This window comes from Larus michahellis, chromosome 13 (genome assembly GCF_964199755.1).
Source record: "Larus michahellis chromosome 13, bLarMic1.1, whole genome shotgun sequence".
In the NCBI taxonomy this organism is placed as follows: domain Eukaryota; kingdom Metazoa; phylum Chordata; class Aves; order Charadriiformes; family Laridae; genus Larus; species Larus michahellis.
The window spans coordinates 9697309-9717893 of record NC_133908.1 but is presented as its reverse complement, the minus strand read 5'-3'; the positions used below and the strand labels follow the sequence as shown (position 1 = coordinate 9717893).

Genomic DNA, 20585 nt, shown 5'->3' with positions numbered 1-20585 from the left:
TGTAATTATAGCTGAGTAATAAGTCTGAGGATTCAGCAGAATTTCCTATACTTAACTGCAGCTGGCTGGTGGACGAGAGTTTTTCTACTTTAGGGTTGGTGGACATCGCTTGTTTACTGCCAGACCTTGCCAGGGATGGTGTAAATTTCATCCTGATCATGCACTTAAATTCACCTCTTGAATTATATTTCACAGTGAAACCTGAAGTTGAGTGCTCAACTCCTGTTAGGCTACACAAGCTCAGTGACCTTAAATCACATTGAAAACGTCAGCCTTACAATCAAGCTGTTTTTCTAACCCTTCAATAAACAAAAAATAGAGTAAATGACAGATCAGACAAAGCTAATTATTACCAAACCTGGGGATATCCACTGTAAAATAGGGGGCAGGTTATGGCCCTAACGGATTGACATCCTCTTGACCTATTTTACCAGCCTCTGGTAAAAGTATATGATTAAACATGATTGTTTAAACTAGAAGTTTGTAAACAGTTTATCATTTCACCCTTGAGAGTGTGTAAGGCAGGTAACCCATCTTTTGCTGATGACTGAGTGGGAAAGAGACCAAGACCTTTCCACTGTGGACCCCCCCTCCACCAGCACAATAACAGATTATTTCTTTCTTTCTTTCTTTTCTGTGCTGTTGAGTGAAGGAAGCCCTCTCCCATCTACTGTGCTTTTGTGATCATCTTCATTCACATCCCCTAGTAATTGCTGATTTATCTTTTCTCCAGTTTTTCTGTGTTGGGCACATGTTATCACATTTAACGTCTCATTTTATGTGCTCAGCTTCTCAGAGCCTCAACAGCAACAAACGAACCAACCAGCCCATAAAGAAAACTCGTATCAGTAATTAGCCCTGCTGGAGACCAGATGACAACTGTCAGATCGGGATACTAAAAAGTACAGGATGAGGTTACTCATACCTACGTACAGCTTTCCTAGCAGCCTGAGCTCCGAGGAAATAAATATCAATGAATGCAGCCCAGCTGAATTTACTTAGAGGAGAGAGAGCAGGAGACGAGATTAGACACACACATTGTTTAACCTGGGAACAAAGGGCAGAATTTGGAAAACTACTTGTCAAGGTGTCTTCAAAAATTAGTATAGTACATACAACTGTATTGCCAGAGGGGCTGTTTCTTATCCCGTCTGCAGGCCTGTGTGAACTCCTTGTGATGAAATTCTCAGCCCTAGGGACACAGTTGCTTTCAAGACTTGTTACGAGCTTGAAACTCAGCTCAGCATTATCAAAACGTGTGAAGAACTTTCAAGGAAAACATTGGCTGTCTTATGGCTATGGCACTGAAACAGCTAAAAATGGCTCTGGTTGATCTTTGCCTTCAGCATTAAGCCAATGACAAACTAAACCATCCAGTGACGGTGAGACTTGTGCTTAGACAGAAAAAAATTCCCCAATGAGGACTAGACTTTCTCTTCATCAAATAAATTGCAGAGCAATCCCATTAACTACACTGGGTTAACTCTGGATTTTCAGTGGCAGAAATGAGATCCAATCATTAGGAGAAATTGTATGTTGCATGTGAGACTGGCCCTGATTGGTTTTTTTAGTGATAGTCAAGTGCAATTAATCTGATGCTTATAGACAATGCATAAAATGTAGTTTAGTGCCCAGCCATTGTGCCTTTAGATGCAAATGATACTTTCCCTTCATTACTGAAGTTTCACTTCTCCCTCTCTGGCTTTTAGTAGAATGAAATGGAGCACATAATGGAACGTCATGATCATAGGTTTCATTTTGGCATCAGCTCCAGGTCTTGCACAAAATCTCAAACACTACAACAGCTTTTCATATGCTCACAAATGCTAAAAGAAATTGCTGAAGGCACACAAATCCTGAAGTCTAAAGAAGATGCCCTAAATTTACTCAAACAAAAACCATTTACAGTTGCAAAATCATTACCTGCACACAAATAATCAGGTTATTTTAATAGTTACTATATGGAAGAGATTATATAAGTTGGGAGAAAATATCAGCTTTCCATAATACCCACCTGCTCTAAATACACAATTATACTTTTAACTAAAATTGAAGAGCCATTAAGACCAGTTTTTGTAAGTGCTTAGGTTTCTAATTCCCAATTAAATTAATTGGATTTGAATGCCTAAATAGCTTCAAAAATCAGGCTTATCATCTAATAACCAGTTAAACAAGGCAATGCTGCAAAATAAGGCTAAAACAGGAAAGTTGTTCGGCATTTCTATGGGTAGCTGATATGGGAAAAATAATAGTAGTAATGTGTCCTACAATCAAATACAACACCTGTGCCACAATCTTAGAAAAGACAGTAGACCAGATCCTGTCACATGTGTAAAGCTTGAGAACTATTACAGATAATTATTTCTGATAATATACTGGACACAGATAACTCTCTGTAATCTGACATCTCAAAGTACTTTTCAGATGTATTTTACTTGTCTACCTTCTCATGCTCTTGGAAATCCTTCAGAAGTACCATGTCAATTTTATAAGTGACCACAAAGAGACCGAATAGATGGGTAGGCAAAAGTCATGATGGAAAACCAGGGAAGAGCTGAGAGCACAAGCCAGGACTACACGGCACTTGACAGAATGAAACAATGCAAAAACATCTGCCTTCAAAACATTCTGAGCTATTTAAGGATAGCAGTTTTTTAAAATTTGATTATGCCACACCAAAAACATACCTGGAAAAAGATTAACTGGCCCTTCATAGGATACATTTTCTCTGCTGAAGCTCACCTAGCTCCCTAAGTGGAAATTGAGCTCTTCTGCAAATCTTAAATAAGGAACTGCAGGATCTAGACATGCAGCCAATGGTGCTTATGAGACATTTGAATACCACTAGATATTTTATTTTCTGGAACTTTCAAAAAAGGTTAGCAATGGGACTGATATAAGAAGGTCAAAAACTGGCAATCCAAAAGACAGGTAAGGGCAGAAACACAGAAAAATATTTAAGATGCAGCAAGCACAGAAAAATAGAAATGCAGCAACAGCCAGTATGGAACCGCTGGATAGCCAAGACAGAAGAACCGCAGGAGGAGTGAGAGATGAAGCTGAGCTAAGACGATGGGTGGGCTGGGGATCACTAGCCGAATGTTAGTGACAACAGCCGCTAATGGAGAGAAGCACTGGAGGGAGAAGTATATCCAAAGATGGACACATCACCTCCCGTACACTGTCTCTAGATTCATTTTCCAGCACGTATATGGAAGGGAAGAAAGACAAGAAAACCTACTCTGTGGATATAGATGTCTCACCATTACAGCTGTAGCAGGACATTGATCTGGAAGATTCCTTCCTGAATTTAGAAGAGCTCTGCACTCAGAAATTCAAGAACTGCTCTCCGAGATACCACAGGGGACTGTTCACCCTCGAGATTTGTGTTTACATTTCTGCTCTCCTTATTAGTTAATCCTTGGTCTGGTAAATAGTGAGTGTGATTCTCTGTCTAAAACAGAATAGAAAAATAATTTGAAAAGTACCCTATTTCAGGCACAAAGACCTGAAACTTACCTCACCTAAGTCAATTCATTTAGCTTGTGGCCTGACGTACGAAGTCCTTGCCTTTTAAGCTTCAGGCAAAGAGGTAGAAAGTAATGCAAAATGGTCCAGATGGTGGGTAAAAGGGAAGGAATCTTCAGTCAGCAGAGCTGCACAGACTCTACTACATAAGAAACCTGGAAATATTTCTAAGTCCTTACTCAGCCACTAGTATTTTATCATGACAGTAATTTTTATGTGCTGTGATTAAGTTAAAATTAACAGGAGTGCTTCCTGAAGAGTGTGCGCTCTGTCCTAGTTAGGGTTATGTATGTTATTAACAATCATAATGATGATGCTTAGATAGTACATTTTATGTAAAGATCTCAGAGGATTTTTCAAGGATTTAGCATTAATACCCTTTATCTGTCAAGGTAATTCAGAACCATTATGTATATTTTGTATGTGTCTATGCTGAGACAGATCAAATAAATGACATGCCAAAGATCACAAAAGCACACAAAAGTCACAGCTGAAAGCACATGCCAGAGCACACACTATAACCAGCACGTTTCAATGCAGCATCCGAAAACCCATCCAATGGGTTATCCAATTGTTATCCGGTCTTATTAAGGCAGAGGCAAATGAAATGAAAATCAAAAGTCATACACTGTATGCAGACTGAGCCCTTATTAGAATCTGCAATGCCTAAAATCCCAACCCAGGTTTTACCACTAGAGCATACTCCCTTTCTTCATTACCAATGAAGAAGAGAGAACTGGACATGATTACAAGTCCTGGGCTCATTATGTCCTTTCAACCTCTTAGCCTCTTTTTTTCCTTCATATATGCGCGTCCTAAATAAGCCCCTTGTTCTTCCAATTGCCTCTAATAACTCTAGGAGTTCTCCAAGTATCCCATAGCTAATATTCAGGATATTTCTGATCTGACCAGCAGTTTCTCTATTAACTCTGGATCACCAGCCTAATCTTCAGCTAATATTAATCACTACAGGACTGATACAGTCACGGGATCTAAGCATATTTTAATCAGGTGAAAATACCTTGTCATGTATGTTTTTATTTTAATAGGACCAGTCCCTTCCACAGCTAATACAACATCTGGACAGTCCTGCAAATCATAAGCAAAAGCAAAGTCATTTAGTGGCTATGCTGTATCTCATACGTCCGGAAAAATCCTAAATTGGGCTGAGAAGACAATAATTTATATGGCATATTTTAACTTTTTACTGCACGGTAATAAAGCATCACACAGGTTTGTGTCATGGTCTGGAGGATGGCTTAGAACAGGCACGAAGAGCTATAAATACCACATCTTTTAAAAGAAAGTGGCAGACAGTCACTAGAACTGAAGATCACAAAGAGTTTTAAAGCTAAAGGGAACTTTTTAAGGGAAAGAATCACAACTTATAATGATTAATGCAAGTTCCTGTTTTGGAGACAGGTGCTATTGGACGATCTGAGCCCAATTTAGCTTTCATTTATATCAGTGTAACATCATGTGCTTCAGTAATGCACTGCTGCCTTAGCCCAGTGGAAGAAAGAAGAGAATGAATTTTCCTTTCTATTCAGCTTGTCTGTTCCTTAGTTCCTCAGCACATTTTTTCTAGAGATCAACCGATCTCTTTTCACTGAGGTGATGGAGCACTTCTCAATACTGGGATTCAGTATACAATGAGCTGGGTTTTGAAAGCAGCTAAAAAAAGTAAGGTCCCTAATCCCCTTTGAAAGGCAAGGTGATTTCGACATTCCTACACGGGTACCTTTCACTGGACAAACCTGACACTCAGAAATAGGTGAGCCACTTGGAGGATCTTCTTCATGATAGTTCCTGAGCATCTTCACCGGGTGGATTCACAGGCAGGCACATGGGCCAGGATAAGCCTTTTACATGGATGGTGCCTAATGATGTGGCAGCATGGGAATGCCTGTGCAAAGCCACAATTTCACATGCCATCATTTAAGTGAATATACGCTAGAACGAAGCACTCCTGGCCATCTCTCACCCTCAGCTACCGATTCGCACTACGCTGTCACTTCTTTCCCAGTGCTGGCACAAGCATCATGAAAATCTGAAATGAACTCAGTCGGGGAGCAGGGAGCTGAGCAGACAGCTCATTCACCAAAAAAATTAAACTGATTCACTTTCACTCAGCTGCGCTCATGGCCAGCAGAAAGACATGGATGGCAGCTCCATGTTAGTTAGTTTTAAACAGTCACAGAATTGCACATTAGCAATTGTTTCATCCATTAGGGACATTTATCTTTTGGGTTCAGCAAGCGATCAGATCTGCTCAGTCACCTCATGCAAACACTCAGGCTCTGAGACTGAACTACCTTTTCCAGAACCTGAGACTGAACTATCTTTTCCAACCTCTTCTCCAACTCCAGGGGAAAAAAAACCCAACAAAATATAAAATATGAAACTTGAAATTATCTACCTGTGAAAAAAAAGCTGCTCTGCAAGTCCAGTCATTATAATTTCTTTCTTTTCACCAGCTGACTACTATCTGACTCTACATCTCTTCATAAACAATTCGGATCAGCAACTAATAAGAAGGGAAGCCACGATTCCTGCCTCATTATTCAAAAGAATTTCTCACTCAGATCCTCTTTGGCATCACTGTTTGGATATTCTTTAGATTTTTGCCTCATTCTTTTTATGGAAATAGACATATTCCTTCCCATGAAGGAACAGAAATACCCAGAGAAAGAAATAAATTATCATCCGTGCCTCTAGAAGAACACGTATTCTTTCCCATTAAGCACAGAGAGACAGATTTCTTGGTATCTTCTGTAGAATTTTGAGGAAGTCTCAATTCAGGAATTATTTACATTTTTCTGTTACAGAGAATTTTTCTATCTTATATGCTTATAGCCTTTCATAAATATAAAGGAATTGTAGTCAACAGCAACTGTCCCAGACGCATGGAGATTTTCAGTACAGATGATTACAAAAAGGCAAACAATTCCATAGAACCTTGTTATTTCTCAAGATTCACAACAGAATGATGAATTGGCAGAATATAAAAGAGAGAAATCCAGTAACTTCCACAGCTTTAGGTGAGTTTCAGATGATTCCTGGGAGATGTGGGACTCGTATCAGTTCTACATTCAGAACTCATCTTTGCCATGTCTGCTCTTCATACCAGCGAGAGATTAAAATTGTCCCTGCTCCCTTTATAACCAACGTTAACAGCACACGGGCTGAACTCAACAGTTATTATTACAACTTTTATTTTTGATAGTGCATTTTTCTGAGTTTGTCCTGTCTCCTGGTAACAAGAGCAGATCAGAAAAAAGTATTTTCTTTTTCACAGTTGCTTCATCCTAAGGTGAAAAGTTCAGAAAGATTCTGATGTCAGGAATACTGAAACTGACTTGAAATGACAGGACACGATTTCATCATTTTCTATCAAAATGAAATGTTTAGACATCGCAGAAAATAAAAACATCCATTTGCTGACTTAAATCAAATGTTTGTTTCAAGACAGATCAAAATTATTTGGGATGGAATAAGGCAGTTCAGCTGGTGAGAAAAACCACATTATATTGTGGAAAACCATGGCAGATTGAACTTGATCTTCACCCAACCCTCGAGGCAGAGATTTATTTTCCCATTATAAAATTCAGCCCTACACAACCATATTCTGTGCAAATGCTCAATCTAGGCAAAATCACATTTGCTGATGGGAAAGTATTTTCTTTGATATCATTCAACAAACTATACCGATTACATCTGCTTTGTCTTTCTATTTGGGTCCTCTGAACCCTGGGTGAACAAAACCCATGCGACAACTTCACCTGAATGCGGTATTGCACGTCCTGGTTAGCTAGCTTAACAGATCACTGCTTCTGAGCCAGGGGCTTGCTCCTCCTCACTCCTCCGCCCTCCCGCTTTGCTTTGCCCCCGCTGCAGGATGCGTTCTCCTGTCCTTCTCCCCCCTCTAATTCAGGAGGAAAGGGTGAACACTTGGCTGCCCTCTTTTGACTGAGGTGAGCTGTTAGACTCAATCAAGTCACTCTTAGCTCGGCTTAAACTCGAAAGATCACAGGTAAACTGTGATTCTTCATACTCTCTTGATTTAAAATTTTTATGTATCTTTGCAGTACCTCCATTTTGGAGGCCCATGCCTTTGACCTGTAGCTGTGAGGGTTTTCTTTTCCAGTTGAAAGCTGGAGCTGAAAACTTGTGTAATCACATGCATCCAAGAATGTGTTGTAAAAAGGATATCAAATGGACTGCCACTAGCAATATGGTTGTGAAATCCGCAGCACTGGAACTGCCAATGCTAAACTACGGAGCAGATAAAATCCTGGTCCTGATTATCTTCTCCCTTTGATTTTTTACTCTGTCACTCCACTGTGGAGTGAAGAATTTAACTTTTCCCTGAAATGCACCAGTGTAAGAAGAGGAGAAACAGCTGTTAAAAGTTTAATGTTTTAAAAAAGTCTGCTTCAGGCTATTTTAAATGCTCTGATGCTTCAGGGTTTTTTTGTAAATTCTGTCACTTGATTAAAATTTTGCCACTGATAAAACCATACTAAGTGTTATTGAAAGATTGCAGTAATATTTTACAAATCGCCAAGTGCCTTGTTATTCCCTCTAATACAGGCAGCCACCAACCCTTCACTGGCTCAGCAGCAACTTCCTACCACGCAGCTGTGGCTGGAGCAGGCTGGCTTTGCAACACCAGAGCCGCTTCATGAAGAGCAAGCAGGGACAAAACATTAATGCTTTGCTCCTCACGCAACGCCAGAAAGATGAGACCCTGCAGAGGACAAGCACAAATGCCAGGGGATCATCCCGCAGCCAGAACTGGTTGTAGAGCTGCTGCTTTGGGAAAGGGGAATTCGGAGCAGGAGGCCACACTGGAACACCCTGCACGGCCTCTGCCCAAGGGACACAGCCCCGCGGCTCTGTGGCAAGTCCTCGGTTGTGCAGAGGATACCACGAGCAATAACCCTCCTTGCACTCCCTCTGCCCCAGGAGTTTCCTTGTAACACAGACAAAAGTTAGTATGACTGTCCTCCTGTTTGCATCCTGATCTAAGATCTAAGAAAAGTACAAGATGCTCTAGAGGGAAATAAGCTAAAGGCATTTTCTTAGAAAAGCACATGATTTTGGATAACACGCAGATTTGGAATGCAGTCCTCTACAAAATACACAGTGTAATATAAAAAAGGGCCAGAGAAACTGTATCCTGTTCCCAGTGTTGGCACCATTCACGATGTTCTGGCAAGTGGCTTCTGGACAGCGATGAGAATATATTGGAATTTTTAGTTAACTGATGAAACAAAATGAACCTAAAGGTGTTTTTATTTTAAGGCAACCAAAATGCAGATTTTCAATTAACTCAAATTGAAAACCCAGAGTATTGGAAAGTGTTGCTTTGGAGACTTTTAGGCTTTGTTGAGTCTTGAAAAAATGGCCATTTTGAAATGGAAATGCCTTTTCAAAATGAAAGCTTAAAAGGTGTTGATTTTTCCTCTCTCCTCATTCTTGATTTAGATCATCTAGAGAATTTAAACCATAGTAACAACTCAGTGAAAACAGGCTGCTCGCCAGTCTCTCTCTTTTCCATGAGGTCAATAGGAGTTTTACCATCTAATTCAATGGCCAGAACTTCTTCATAGCACTTTGAACTGGCTCAGAATCCTCATTTGTGAAACAGAGCCTATGACATGCCTCCATTTTTTGGTGTGGTTACTCTGTCATGGTGGACGAAATTATTTCAGATAATCATTTTTCAATAAAAATATTGTTTCAACGGACTACATTTTTTCCTGACTTATTCAACCAAGTTCAAGTAGATGCAGGTTGGCAAAAAACAAGTCAGTGCAGAATGTGGTCCAGCTCTTTGAAGTCTCAGATGAAAGAAGTGAGTAATAAATGCAGCCCCTGAAACTAAAAGAATGAGGTATCCTCATTCTGCAAGGAAAATGAATTTAAACTCATCATTAATCAACACCAAAAAAATAGGAATAAAGGCTAAGCCATGAAGACGTAATCAATCTGTTAGATACTACATGACAGATGCATTGAAAAACAGCAACAGTAAAGACACAAAGAAATATAATCTTAATCTTTATATTTCAAGGGGCATTTTAAGCAGACTTTTTCTTCCATTTTATGTTCAACTACTCTAATGCCCAGAGAACAGAAACTCTAATTACTGTTGCATGCTGAAGGCTGGCCAGTAATTATATATCTTTATCTTCATTAGATAAGATGTCTGTGAATAAGGCTTGGTCTGAAACAGAGCAGGTAAACTGGAAACTCGGAGACACGTTTTCAATTAAGAGCTGACTTTAAACTGGTGACCCATTTTAATGCTGCTGAAACCTGCCTTCCTACTGCGGAGGAGTAGGGAGTATAGGGGGATGTTTGCAGAAGCCCAGAATGTCTCGATCTCTGGCTAGTGATTTCCTGTTTTGACACAGGGCCCATCATTAGCATCCTTGTGCAATGGTATTTATATGAATGATATTAAGTACCTGAGCCTTTATTGGTATGTTCATGTACTTACAATTAATGATAGATATACACTTAAGCAGTACTACCAATTTAACCTTTTTGCCAGGGTTAGAGCTGAGCATATTGTATACCACAAACTGTTGCAGATTTATATCAGACAAAACCATCACACAAATATCCAATGAATACGCCAAATCATTCTACTAAACTAAACCTTCAGAAAACAAAACTCATTTTTAAGATATCTTCCAAATGATATATTTGCTTTCAAATTCTTTTTTTCCAGTTCTCTGAAAAAAGTAAAAATTTAGATAATGAGTGAGTTAATGAGTGAAGACTTAGTCCGTTGACTTCCACAACACAAGGACGCGGAATAGTTTCTTTCTGTTTTTAACCCTAGATTCAGTCCAACAGTTTGCTATATTTGACAGATCTACCAGATTCAAAAGGGCTTCGCAAAAGCAAAAATTGTCTCTATTAAGACAGCCAGAAAGACACATTAAATCAGAAAATACCAACATGGTAGCTATTCAGATAAATAGAAACCCTGAGCAGATTCTAAAAGGGAAACATAAACAATTATGGACTTTGAAAATGTTCCGGTTCATTTTGCGTATAAGAAATTATCATGAAGAAATTACTTAAAACAAGTCCAGTAAGTGTAAAAATGCCAATTTTTTGACAAAAAGAATTTAAAATCTGTTTAGGGACAGCTCAAGAAAGATCATTTAAACCTATGCCTAACTCTATTCTTCAGTTACTCCAAGTTGTCACTCCTTCTGTGACGTGAAGTTACTAAACTTGTAGGTATGTCTCAAACTCCCAGCAGTTTCCCATACGACAGCAACAACCAAGTACCTACCGTTCATCTTTGCTTATGAAGACAAAAAATGTTTTTCAGCTACTGGGGCCCAGGGAGGCTTGCTTTGGAGCTAAACACTACTCTCAGCTGTTTGAATCCAAATTAAAATGAGCTAAGGTAAGAGGGAGAAAGCTTAGCATTCCAGTCAGCTTTAGGCTAAGGCAAATTTCACAAAGGCCGAGTCCTCAATATGGTGCAGTTCACAAAAGTTAATGGGATAACAGTGATTTCCAGCAGCCGGAGGGGTGGCCTGTAGTATTTGTAATCATTTTGTGACATGCTGGTTATGTTAAAAAAATTCAATTTTAACTTTTATTTGTAGCCATGTCTCTCATTTCCTCTTCTCAAGTGACAGCCACAGATGAGTTAGTGAAAAGAGAAAAGCTGCCGTAGACAAGCCAACATTTCTGTCACCATGCTGGAATACTTTCCGTGATCTCCCACAATCACCACTGCTGACCGTGTCCTTCCACTACCATGATGTGTGTTAGCCATTAACCAAGATGAGTGGGAATATGCAGGACTTCTTACAAGCTTTTGGTAGTAATATTGGTACGAGCTGAAAGCCTTCAAGAAGCAGAAAATTTCTTGAGGGTCCAGTCCGACTCTCAGATTTCAATAATAAAAAGGCCCTTAAGGGCATTCCTGCAAGCTCTCTCCTCACCACTGGCTAGGTGACACTGTGACACTAAGAGCAGCAGTGTATTATTGCCTGCCATTTATCTTTCAAGGAAGTTTAGGCTTATAGAGCTGTTGTACGGAGTAAATCCACTGGTCAAGTGTCTTATACAGTATTTCCCAGTCCATGATTGGTGGCCAGCATGCTTGCTTCCTTCCTTCCTTCCAACACGCTCCCTAGTAGCAATTAGGACCAAAGAAAATGCCAAATTTAAAGCTAACGTTCTTTGCAATACACTACTGGGTCAGTACCAAGAGGAGACCCAGACTTTGAGCCATACAGCTCCTGTTCTAATGTGGCAAACCAACTTCAGAGGAATTAATTCCTTCTCTAGAACATCAGCTGACAACATTTCTGAACCTACACAGCCCATATAGCTGAAAAGCAAAAGGCAAAGGCAGACTGAACTCCAAAAATACTGCAAAAGCGGGAAGTGACAGACAATTCAAGTATTTGACACGAAGGACAGAAGATGTGCAATTTTGTATTTGTTTTATTGCTCCACTGAACCAATCTATACGTAACGGCAATAATAAACTTTTGTCTTCCAGCAGCAGAACAGTTAGGAAGATCAAAGAACTTGTCACATTAGAGAACACCACTGTTTTGCAGGTCCTCTGCCTTCGTGTAATGGAGCAGTATGAGCCTACCTTAATGACATCTTCATCTGATGATCTGCACTCCACAGATTCCAGAAGATCAGTCACAGTCCCATCATCTTCCACAGAGATCACTTTGACAGGGACAGCTACTGTTTTCCCAGTGAGAATAGCTGTATTCAGGATCTCTGCTTCCTAAGAGACCAAAAAAAGCCCCTTTAGTTAATATATTTTGCCATTAATTCATTACTACCACCTAGAGTCAGCTTTGCTTTAATTTCTAATGGCTATGCCAAGCACTGTTCCAAGTGCAGCAGGCAGGAAAGAAATATTTCCTCCCTTCAATCCTGGAACCAAACTCCCATTTCTGATTCAGAGCTGTTAAGGTATTTGTCATACCCTAATTGCTATTTCATGAATGCTCAAGTGTCAGAGCAACTCAGCACCCAAGGAATGACCCTGCACCACATAAACTAGATGTACCTTGCATCCAGAAATAGCAAAATCTCCATCCTGAGGAGCTCGCCAATGGTCTTGCTGATCACATAAAAATAACGTCTTAAGTCCTGCTGGTTTACCCACAAAACTGTTTTCTGAAATGTTTTCTACAAATACTGAAATTCTATAACACTATTGGAGAAATACTGACAATATTCAGACCAAATAAATACTATATAATTGTTAGGGCACAAGTCTGGATTGAGGATAGTCAGAAATCCACTTTGCCCCAAACCTCTGGGTGATCTTTTACAAGTCCCTGCAGTGGGGATTGTCTTCTGCAATATGCACACTTTCTAACCTCCAGCCTGTGGACAGCCTGCACAGGGACAACAGCTGCTCCAGAAGCCACCTGAGAGCACATTAATCCCTCTGGCATGCCGGGTGTGCTCTAGAACAGCCCCTGACTGCACGTTTGGTCGGACACTCAGGCTGGCCATGTGTATGGAAACAACCCTAGTCTTAGAGGCAGGCTTTAGGCTGCTCTTTGGGGTGCAATGTTGGTAGATTCAATCTACATCTCCCAATTCACAGCCTCTAAAATGGTCTAGTGGCACTGTCTGTCATGGCAGATACAATCTGGTTTCCCCTGCTCTGCCTCCTAGGGAATCAGTTTAAGAGTGCCACCATCCTGGTCCTGCATAAATGACTGTATGTACCACAGGACTGTGGAGAATCAGACCCTCGTCTGGTTTTGTAGGACTTATCCTGGCTCTTGTTGGGTACTGGTGAGCAAGCACTTGTTCACAACTGTTCACAAGCTTTTAATGGGGCTTATGCTAAACTACTCTCTCCCAAAAAAAGGAAGGATGCTGAGAAGGGCCTGGGTTCTTTAAGCAAGATGAGCTCTGCCTCTGGTATGTCATCGTTGTGATGATGATTACTGCAAAATGCATTCCTTCTGTTTGATGTATCACGTCTAATTTAAAAGCGCTGAGTTCTGATTATATGAAGAGCATGAGACTAAACAGCACTCTCGGTTACCTGGGTGTCACATCAGTCTCGCACAGCAGATATCACCGACTTGTACCAAGATACACAGAGAGCACAAATTGGTGTCTGAATTCTTCTGCTCCCCATTGCAAGACACTGCTCATTCCTGGAAAGGCCTCTGAGCTTTTCGGAACTGTGCCTGTGAATCACAGACTATCCCGTAGAACAAGAGGCTCTTGATTTTAGCTGGCTCTTGTGAAATAAAGGCTTCCAAACCCCCCCCAGGTGCTAGGTTCTCATTATCTAAATAGCTCACGCTATGAGCTCTGAGACTGACCTGATTTTACTTGTGGAAGACAACAAAGCAGGAGATTGAAACCAAGTTACCAGAAGATGATGACTCCCCCTACTGCCTCTTGGGCTAAAGAGAAGAAGCTGGGATTTCTCTCACCTAAAGGATACGGATCAAAAAGACCTTTTCCTGTTACTTAAAGAAACAGAGACACTTTATTCAGACTCAAAGCAATATTTAAAGAAAGAAAGGAAAAAAAAAACCAAAACCGTCCTGGTCTTTTGATAGCTGCTTTGCTAAAGTTTCCCCATCCTCACCATGATCTTTAGGGGAGGGTGAAATAGGATTTCACAAGAAGAGAACTTAAGAAGAAAATCCTCTCCCTCCCTCAGCACAAAAGCCCTTCAGATATTTTGAAATTATAATTCATACAAAGGTGAGAATATCTGCCTGTACTGTAAGGCCCTTCTGTCTTGAGCGCACATTTGTTCTCACTAGAGAATATGTTATTCAGGCAACTGAGATTTCAGAAAGGTTTGCAATTAAGTTTCCAGATTCTTTTTTTTTTTTCACATCTGGGCTTTGCAGCAGTTACTGCACACAGCTTATTTAGATACTTTTGTCGCTCTCCTATAGGCTCCACAGAGCTGCAAACAGGGGCAGCTTGACAGAACAAGTGCTATTAAGCATCCACGATAATTACAGAATCCAGGCATTAGGTCCTGATTTTGCAAACACTTGGGCATGAATCTCATTTCATTGGGACTATTAGAGGCCATACCACACGCCTAGCTACTTGCACCTTGTACCAAGCTGAAGAGACCTGCTCCCCCAAGCAGGAATGGCCTTCTTCCTCCGGCTGATACATTACAGTATGACCCTTGCAATTATTTTATAAAGCAAAGGGAAGCTTAATAACCAAGCCTTTGAAACAGTGTGATTAATGAGGTCCGCTTACCAGAGGCAAATGTAATTTCCCCCGGTAAGAGCTAGTAACTGAGAATGATTCTCACAAGCTTCATGAATTTCTTTCCAGTTTCCGAATTTTCAAAGTGCTGGCTTTCGATATTCTACCTGGTGCCTGCCACTTTATGGAAACGCATGCAAAACCAGGCTACTTAGCACATCGGCTGTTTCACTGTCACTACCCTCTTTTCCTTCTCAGCTGCCTCCTAAAAGCATGTGCATAGCACACCTAATCCACAGGGAATTTCTGCATGTCCAGGGTCTCAGTTGGCTTCAAAGCTCAGTAACTTGGTCTCAGGTCCTGCCCCAGAGCTTTCCCTCTCAGGCTACAGCCTGACAGATCCGTACTTAACCTAATTGTGTGAATAATTGCAACGACTTTAATGAGAGTACTTAAATCCAAGGAGATGAGTGTATTTGTACCCAATTCTAAGGTAAGGAAGCAAATTCCTATGTTGTCTTTGTCCAAAATCAAAGATCCCAGATTCAAAGTTTTGTAGGCTTTGTCTGTATCTATGTTCTAGATCTATCTTTAGAAACAAATTGTTTCTAGAAATGTGATTAGTCCACATCAGCACAATGCACAGCATGTGACAGTATTGCTGATTCTTAGACAGTCATAAAACAACCTCTGTCCCCACTCTCTGCAAAAGAAACGAGGGAGCTGGGGGCAAGAAGTAACGCCTGGAGTTCATACAAATGTCAGTGGCGATTTGCTGACCTTCTATTAGCAACTACATGTCGTCCCAGGAAAACAAATCCCCCCAGCACCTCTCTGAAGTACAAGAAGGGCAAAGCAAACTGGCAGTGGTCCGAAGCTGTGCGAATCTACACTAGAATAACTGAGCTGTATACTCTGCAGTTTTCAGTAGCCCTACATGCATGGACTTGGAGGATGACTTCTCTAGGCACCTGGTCTGCATCTCCCTCTTGAACATAGAGGCAGAATAATCATTTACACCAGTTTACACAGTGCGGGTAGAGTAAAATGCTTCTTCAGTCATTTGTTTAATGGCTAGAAAGGGCTTAATGTTCCCCTGGTGAAAGCATATAAAAATTATTTCATTTTGAGGAAACAAATATGATACCTATTTAGCTATACGGAGATTTATAGTTCTGAGTCTCAGCACGTAAAAGCTATAAATCTAAATAGTTACTAATTTAAAAGTGTTGCTTTTTGCTGCTTAAGTGATAACGGAATCTTCTGAAGAAATATTATGTTCTTTATCCACAACTAACATAGATTATAGCAGATATGATGTCAGGGCATTGCAAGATGGGAGTAGTTATGCGTTTGCAAAGCTATAGCCAAATATTCTAATAGCTAAAAGTTGATTCCCTGAGCAGCTATTAAAAAGGTGCTGAACTTTCTCTAACTATTACGTAGCCTATCTCTAGAATTCACATACACTGAACCCCCCACATAATAAAATGAAACAATAATCAGAGAAAAACATTTTTTCCATGTAATGGAAATGGAAGACCAGGTAATCTTTATTCTGAAATTGCTACCACGTTAAAAAAATAGTAATACTTTTAAAGAAGATTCTGGAGTGAGCATTCTTTGCCTACTGAAGAGATTCGTATTAAATAACTGAGCATATTGAGCCCTCCAGCAGAAACGTATTCAGAGGCTGTACACAGTAAGCATCTATTTAAGTAGAAATGCAGAAGAACCTATTAGTTTTTTCAATTTTAATTGGTAGCTTCCCTGCAATTCAATTTCCCTTTGGACATCGCTTGCCTTATAATTCCTGAGGTGAATGAAAGGACTTTAACAATATCTTCATAAATCTTAAGGCATTTCTTTTTCTTCCCCTAGTTCTCTCCGTATACACACATATTTCCTAATGTTTGTATTAATAATGACTTTAAAAAGAAATAAATACATGACTAACTCATGCTTAGCTTTGTGTGACAAAGAAAAGTTGAGTTCTACCTGTCAGCACTCTTTTCCAAAAGCATTTTAGCATGATTCAACACATCATTTCAATGCCGAATCCCTGTTAGCCCTCACAAACATCTCAACACTGCAAGCAGCAGTGAGCACGGCACCAGCTTGTGTTCAAAAAAGACCTGCAGACATGTTTCCTCAAAATAACTTGGACTGATCTGCAGCTCATACCCTTCAGGAGAAGAAGTACTTGTCCTACAACAATACACAAGGAAAAAAGTATTAAAAAGTCCTCACAACACTATAATACATGCTCTATAAGCACAGCAGATCTCCAGTTACATTTTTTATTATAGTAGTGGAATATATTTTTGCAGGCTAAATATTTAACTTTTAAAATCAAGCATGTTCCTTTTTGTTTTCAATAAGTATCTTGGCTTTTAGGTTTACTATATACAGGCTGCACTAGGAAAGAGAATAAAACGATCACTGAAATCTCCTGAAGTCCGGGGCACGCCACCAAATGGGAATGAGTAGCTGCCTGAAAATCCACCCCATTTGGCACTCATTAATATCCTCCATTTTCCTCTTTTTTTTTTTCCTTTTCTATTAATCAGCCTATAGAGCATTAAGCCAGGGTACCACCTTGAATCTTGTCACTATTTATTTAAAAAAGGCCTAGATCCTCCTCCTCTTCAGCTAGCAGCCATCTTATTTATATCAGAGAATCCGTGCTCCAGTCATGCATAACTAATTTCAAATCTTATTTAGCATCAAGTCTCAGAATTAAGAAGCTAAGTGACAGCTGTTTAATTAACTCCTTAAGCTGATTAGAAAGCATTACAGAAATCCCCCCAAGGAAGAGTTTATAACTGTCAAGAGAGCCTAAGGCCATGTTAATGCTTCTGTTTAAATTTAGTAAGCTTCTAAACCAATAAAGTCTAAATGCTTGACATCCTCATGCATGTGGTCAAATTCAGCTTTTTTCCTCATGTTATCACTGCAAGGATAGGAAACAAAAACAACAACATAGAAAGGATTTGAAAAGTCAGAAAGCAGCAGCTGAACAATAAAGCAAAGAGCTGCATCTCTCCAAAGGCGCTGCTGCGAGTTCACACCGTCTAACACTCGATTATGCCGGATTAGTACCCAGCGCTGGAGTAAAGCTGAGCTTGCACCTTAAATGCAGAGTCATCTCCCAGCTTCTGGTTGCAAGTACAAAGGTTTGTCCGTTGGTTCTTAAAACTTAAATCCACCTTTAATGATAAGATTATGGCAGCTGAAGTACAAGTTTTAGAAGCAGCTGGTGGGGCTAGATACACGGTGGCGCAGAGGAACTGAAAATGCTCCAAAGCAAATTTCCCCGGTTGTAGTACATTATTGTCAGCTCTTAGCTTGCAAACAGCTTGAGTTCAGTCCTAAAATATTGTAGTAGTTGGTCTGAAAGCTTGAAATAGATAAAATAGAATTCTGATTTCTTTATTTGCCCTGTGGTTTCCAAGCCTTTAGGATGCACAAAAAAAAAAAAAAATACGAAAAATTAGCCGCAATTCTTCTGCATCCAAAGGAATTAAGGAACTGTGGCCAGAAATAACACAAAATAATTTGCGAGGCCTTTAATACAAATAGAAGAGTTGCAAGTACAAGTTGAAATACTGCAAGTATGAGACATGGTGGTGAAACCTGAATGCAAAAATGTGAAGAGACTGCCATGAAGTTCAAAGTTAGCTGTTGGGTTAGGTGTGTGCACCTTTCATTGTGCAGAGTGAAATCTGAAGTCACTGGGAATGGGAGAAAGAAGGATATAAAAGCAAGTTAATCACATTTAATTTAAGCACTTGCTACTTAATCAGTTTCCTTTTTTCCTCAGTACGGCAGGAGCTCCACAATCAGATGTGCTGACACAGGGTTAAAAAGGAGCATAAACAGAAACCCAAAGGCATGTTTCTCTGGATATATCTACCTGCTGACTCCTAGTCTTCCACACACCTGCTAGAGAAGGAAAAATGGATTATTATTTTTTTAATGGCAAAATGTGATTGCAAACCCATTGGTTAGAAAGAAATGGGTGGCAGAATCAATGTCTGAATATATTTTTAATTCTTTCTTTTTCAGTCTGTGATTCCTTGAAAAGTTCGGAGTGCCATGCCACCGGGGGTGACTCGCCTCCAGCCATGCTCTCACGCCCCCTCCACTGGGGCAGAACCAATGCTCACGGAGCGAGCAGATTTGGCAAGGATGAGCAGTGAAACAAAGCCACATATACATATAAAGCCCAGTAATCACAATTTTCCAGTTCAAAACAGAGAACAACCAGTGGCTGGATGGTGCTGTAAGGAAATAAAGTAACATGGGATGATGACAGGGACTCTGCCCCTCCTACTGTCACGCACGAGGCATTCAGGAAAAATACCTAATTATATTTAATCTGAGAGGTAACTTTTGCAAAGCCTTTTAGTTATTTTGTATTCTTACTAACAAACTTTCATCTCTGTGTAGACAGAATCTATCACTGCTAAGTCTGAAGGAGAGAAAAGCTAAGTAGGAGACACACACACACAGTGCTGTGTGCAGTAAATAGGGAGAGAAAGAGCAAAATAAGAGGTGGGTGTTACAAAGGAAAAGTGGGATCATTAATAAGATGACCAGCAGTGAGAGGTCTCTCCTTACACAGCCTGTGACGTTCACTAAAAAGCTCAAGAAGGAAACAAATACATCTTTAGAAGCAAAATCCAGGTGCTACTGTATCTGCCTCCGTGAGGCGAGGCTGCCCTTCAGGCCGGGACAGTCCCTTGTCTCACAGTTGTGTGCTGTTATGACCAGTCAGTCCTGGCTTGGGGACGCTGCCTGTTACCACGGGGTGCAATTCCACATCTTTAAGTGATGAAAAAGCCAGGAAATAAATCACCTCTCTCTGAGGGAGAGAAAAATGCCTTTGCCTGTTGTGTCCCTTTTCCTTACCTTTGTCTGCCTCATGCATCTAAACTGGAGTCGCTCAAACCAGGCATTTTTTTTTTAATTTTTTTCTTTTGGTATTCGTGCAGTGTCCGGTCCACAGTTCAGATCTGAGGTCAAGCTGCTGAACCAGCTAGCAATGGGTAACAGTTTTCTTGAAGGTGAAACATGGCAAGCCCACAACAAATGCAAGAACAAAGCAGGGGTGATAGGACATTGCCTCTGTTTTCGGTGCTAACTGCTATTTACAGCCCGGCTGCTGGGATAAAGGTTTTAACGTTCCTAACACTGACTTCACAGAGCAGAAGTGTGTCATTCTAAGCCTGTATTTTCTGCTAAGGATTTCTGGGAGAAGGCAGCAAACAGGCAAACTATCTAGAGAGAATAATGCACTATTTAGCAATGGGACAGTCTGTAACATTACCAAGTAAGCTATCCAAGCTGTACTGCGTCTCCTTTACACTCAGATAAGCTGAGGAGTCAAATCCTCCCATGGGAGTTCACTTTTTTCCTAGCTCTAGAGTAAATGCAAATTTTAATTTGTCTCAGGTTTAAAATGACAAAGTCCCTTTAACGCTTTAATGTCTAACATTGAGGAATTGTGTTAGCTTACTTTTGGCAAGTCTTCCTTTGGTGTTTTGGTGGTTTGCAGTGCTAAGTAGACTATCGTGATCCCAGGAAGCTGTCCTGTACGTTGTCTGTTTATCAAAGTCAGAGAGCTCTGAAGTCTGCAAATCGTCAGGTTGTGGTTCTTCAGAGAAATTGCTAATTAATTCACAGGCTCCAAACTGTAACTCCACGAAGCTGCGTGTGCGTACTTGATTTTGGTCTCTTGACAGACTGCTTTCGCTGATAATCAACAAGGTTTGCTCTTAAAAGCAAACAAACAAACAAACTTGGGGAGGATTTCTTCTTTGCTTTTC

At 40.3% G+C, this 20585-nt stretch overlaps 1 protein-coding gene across 3 annotated transcripts in view; it reads right to left on the bottom strand.

Moving 5' to 3' along the window:
• Positions 1-20585, bottom strand: part of TMEM132D (transmembrane protein 132D) — a 280697-nt gene that overhangs the window by 34412 nt on the left and 225700 nt on the right. For all 3 annotated transcript variants that reach the window (XM_074606267.1, XM_074606266.1, XM_074606268.1), the window contains exon 5: positions 12176-12319. In XM_074606267.1, coding sequence (XP_074462368.1) covers positions 12176-12319 — 144 coding nt within the window. The remainder of the gene's footprint in view (positions 1-12175; positions 12320-20585) is intronic.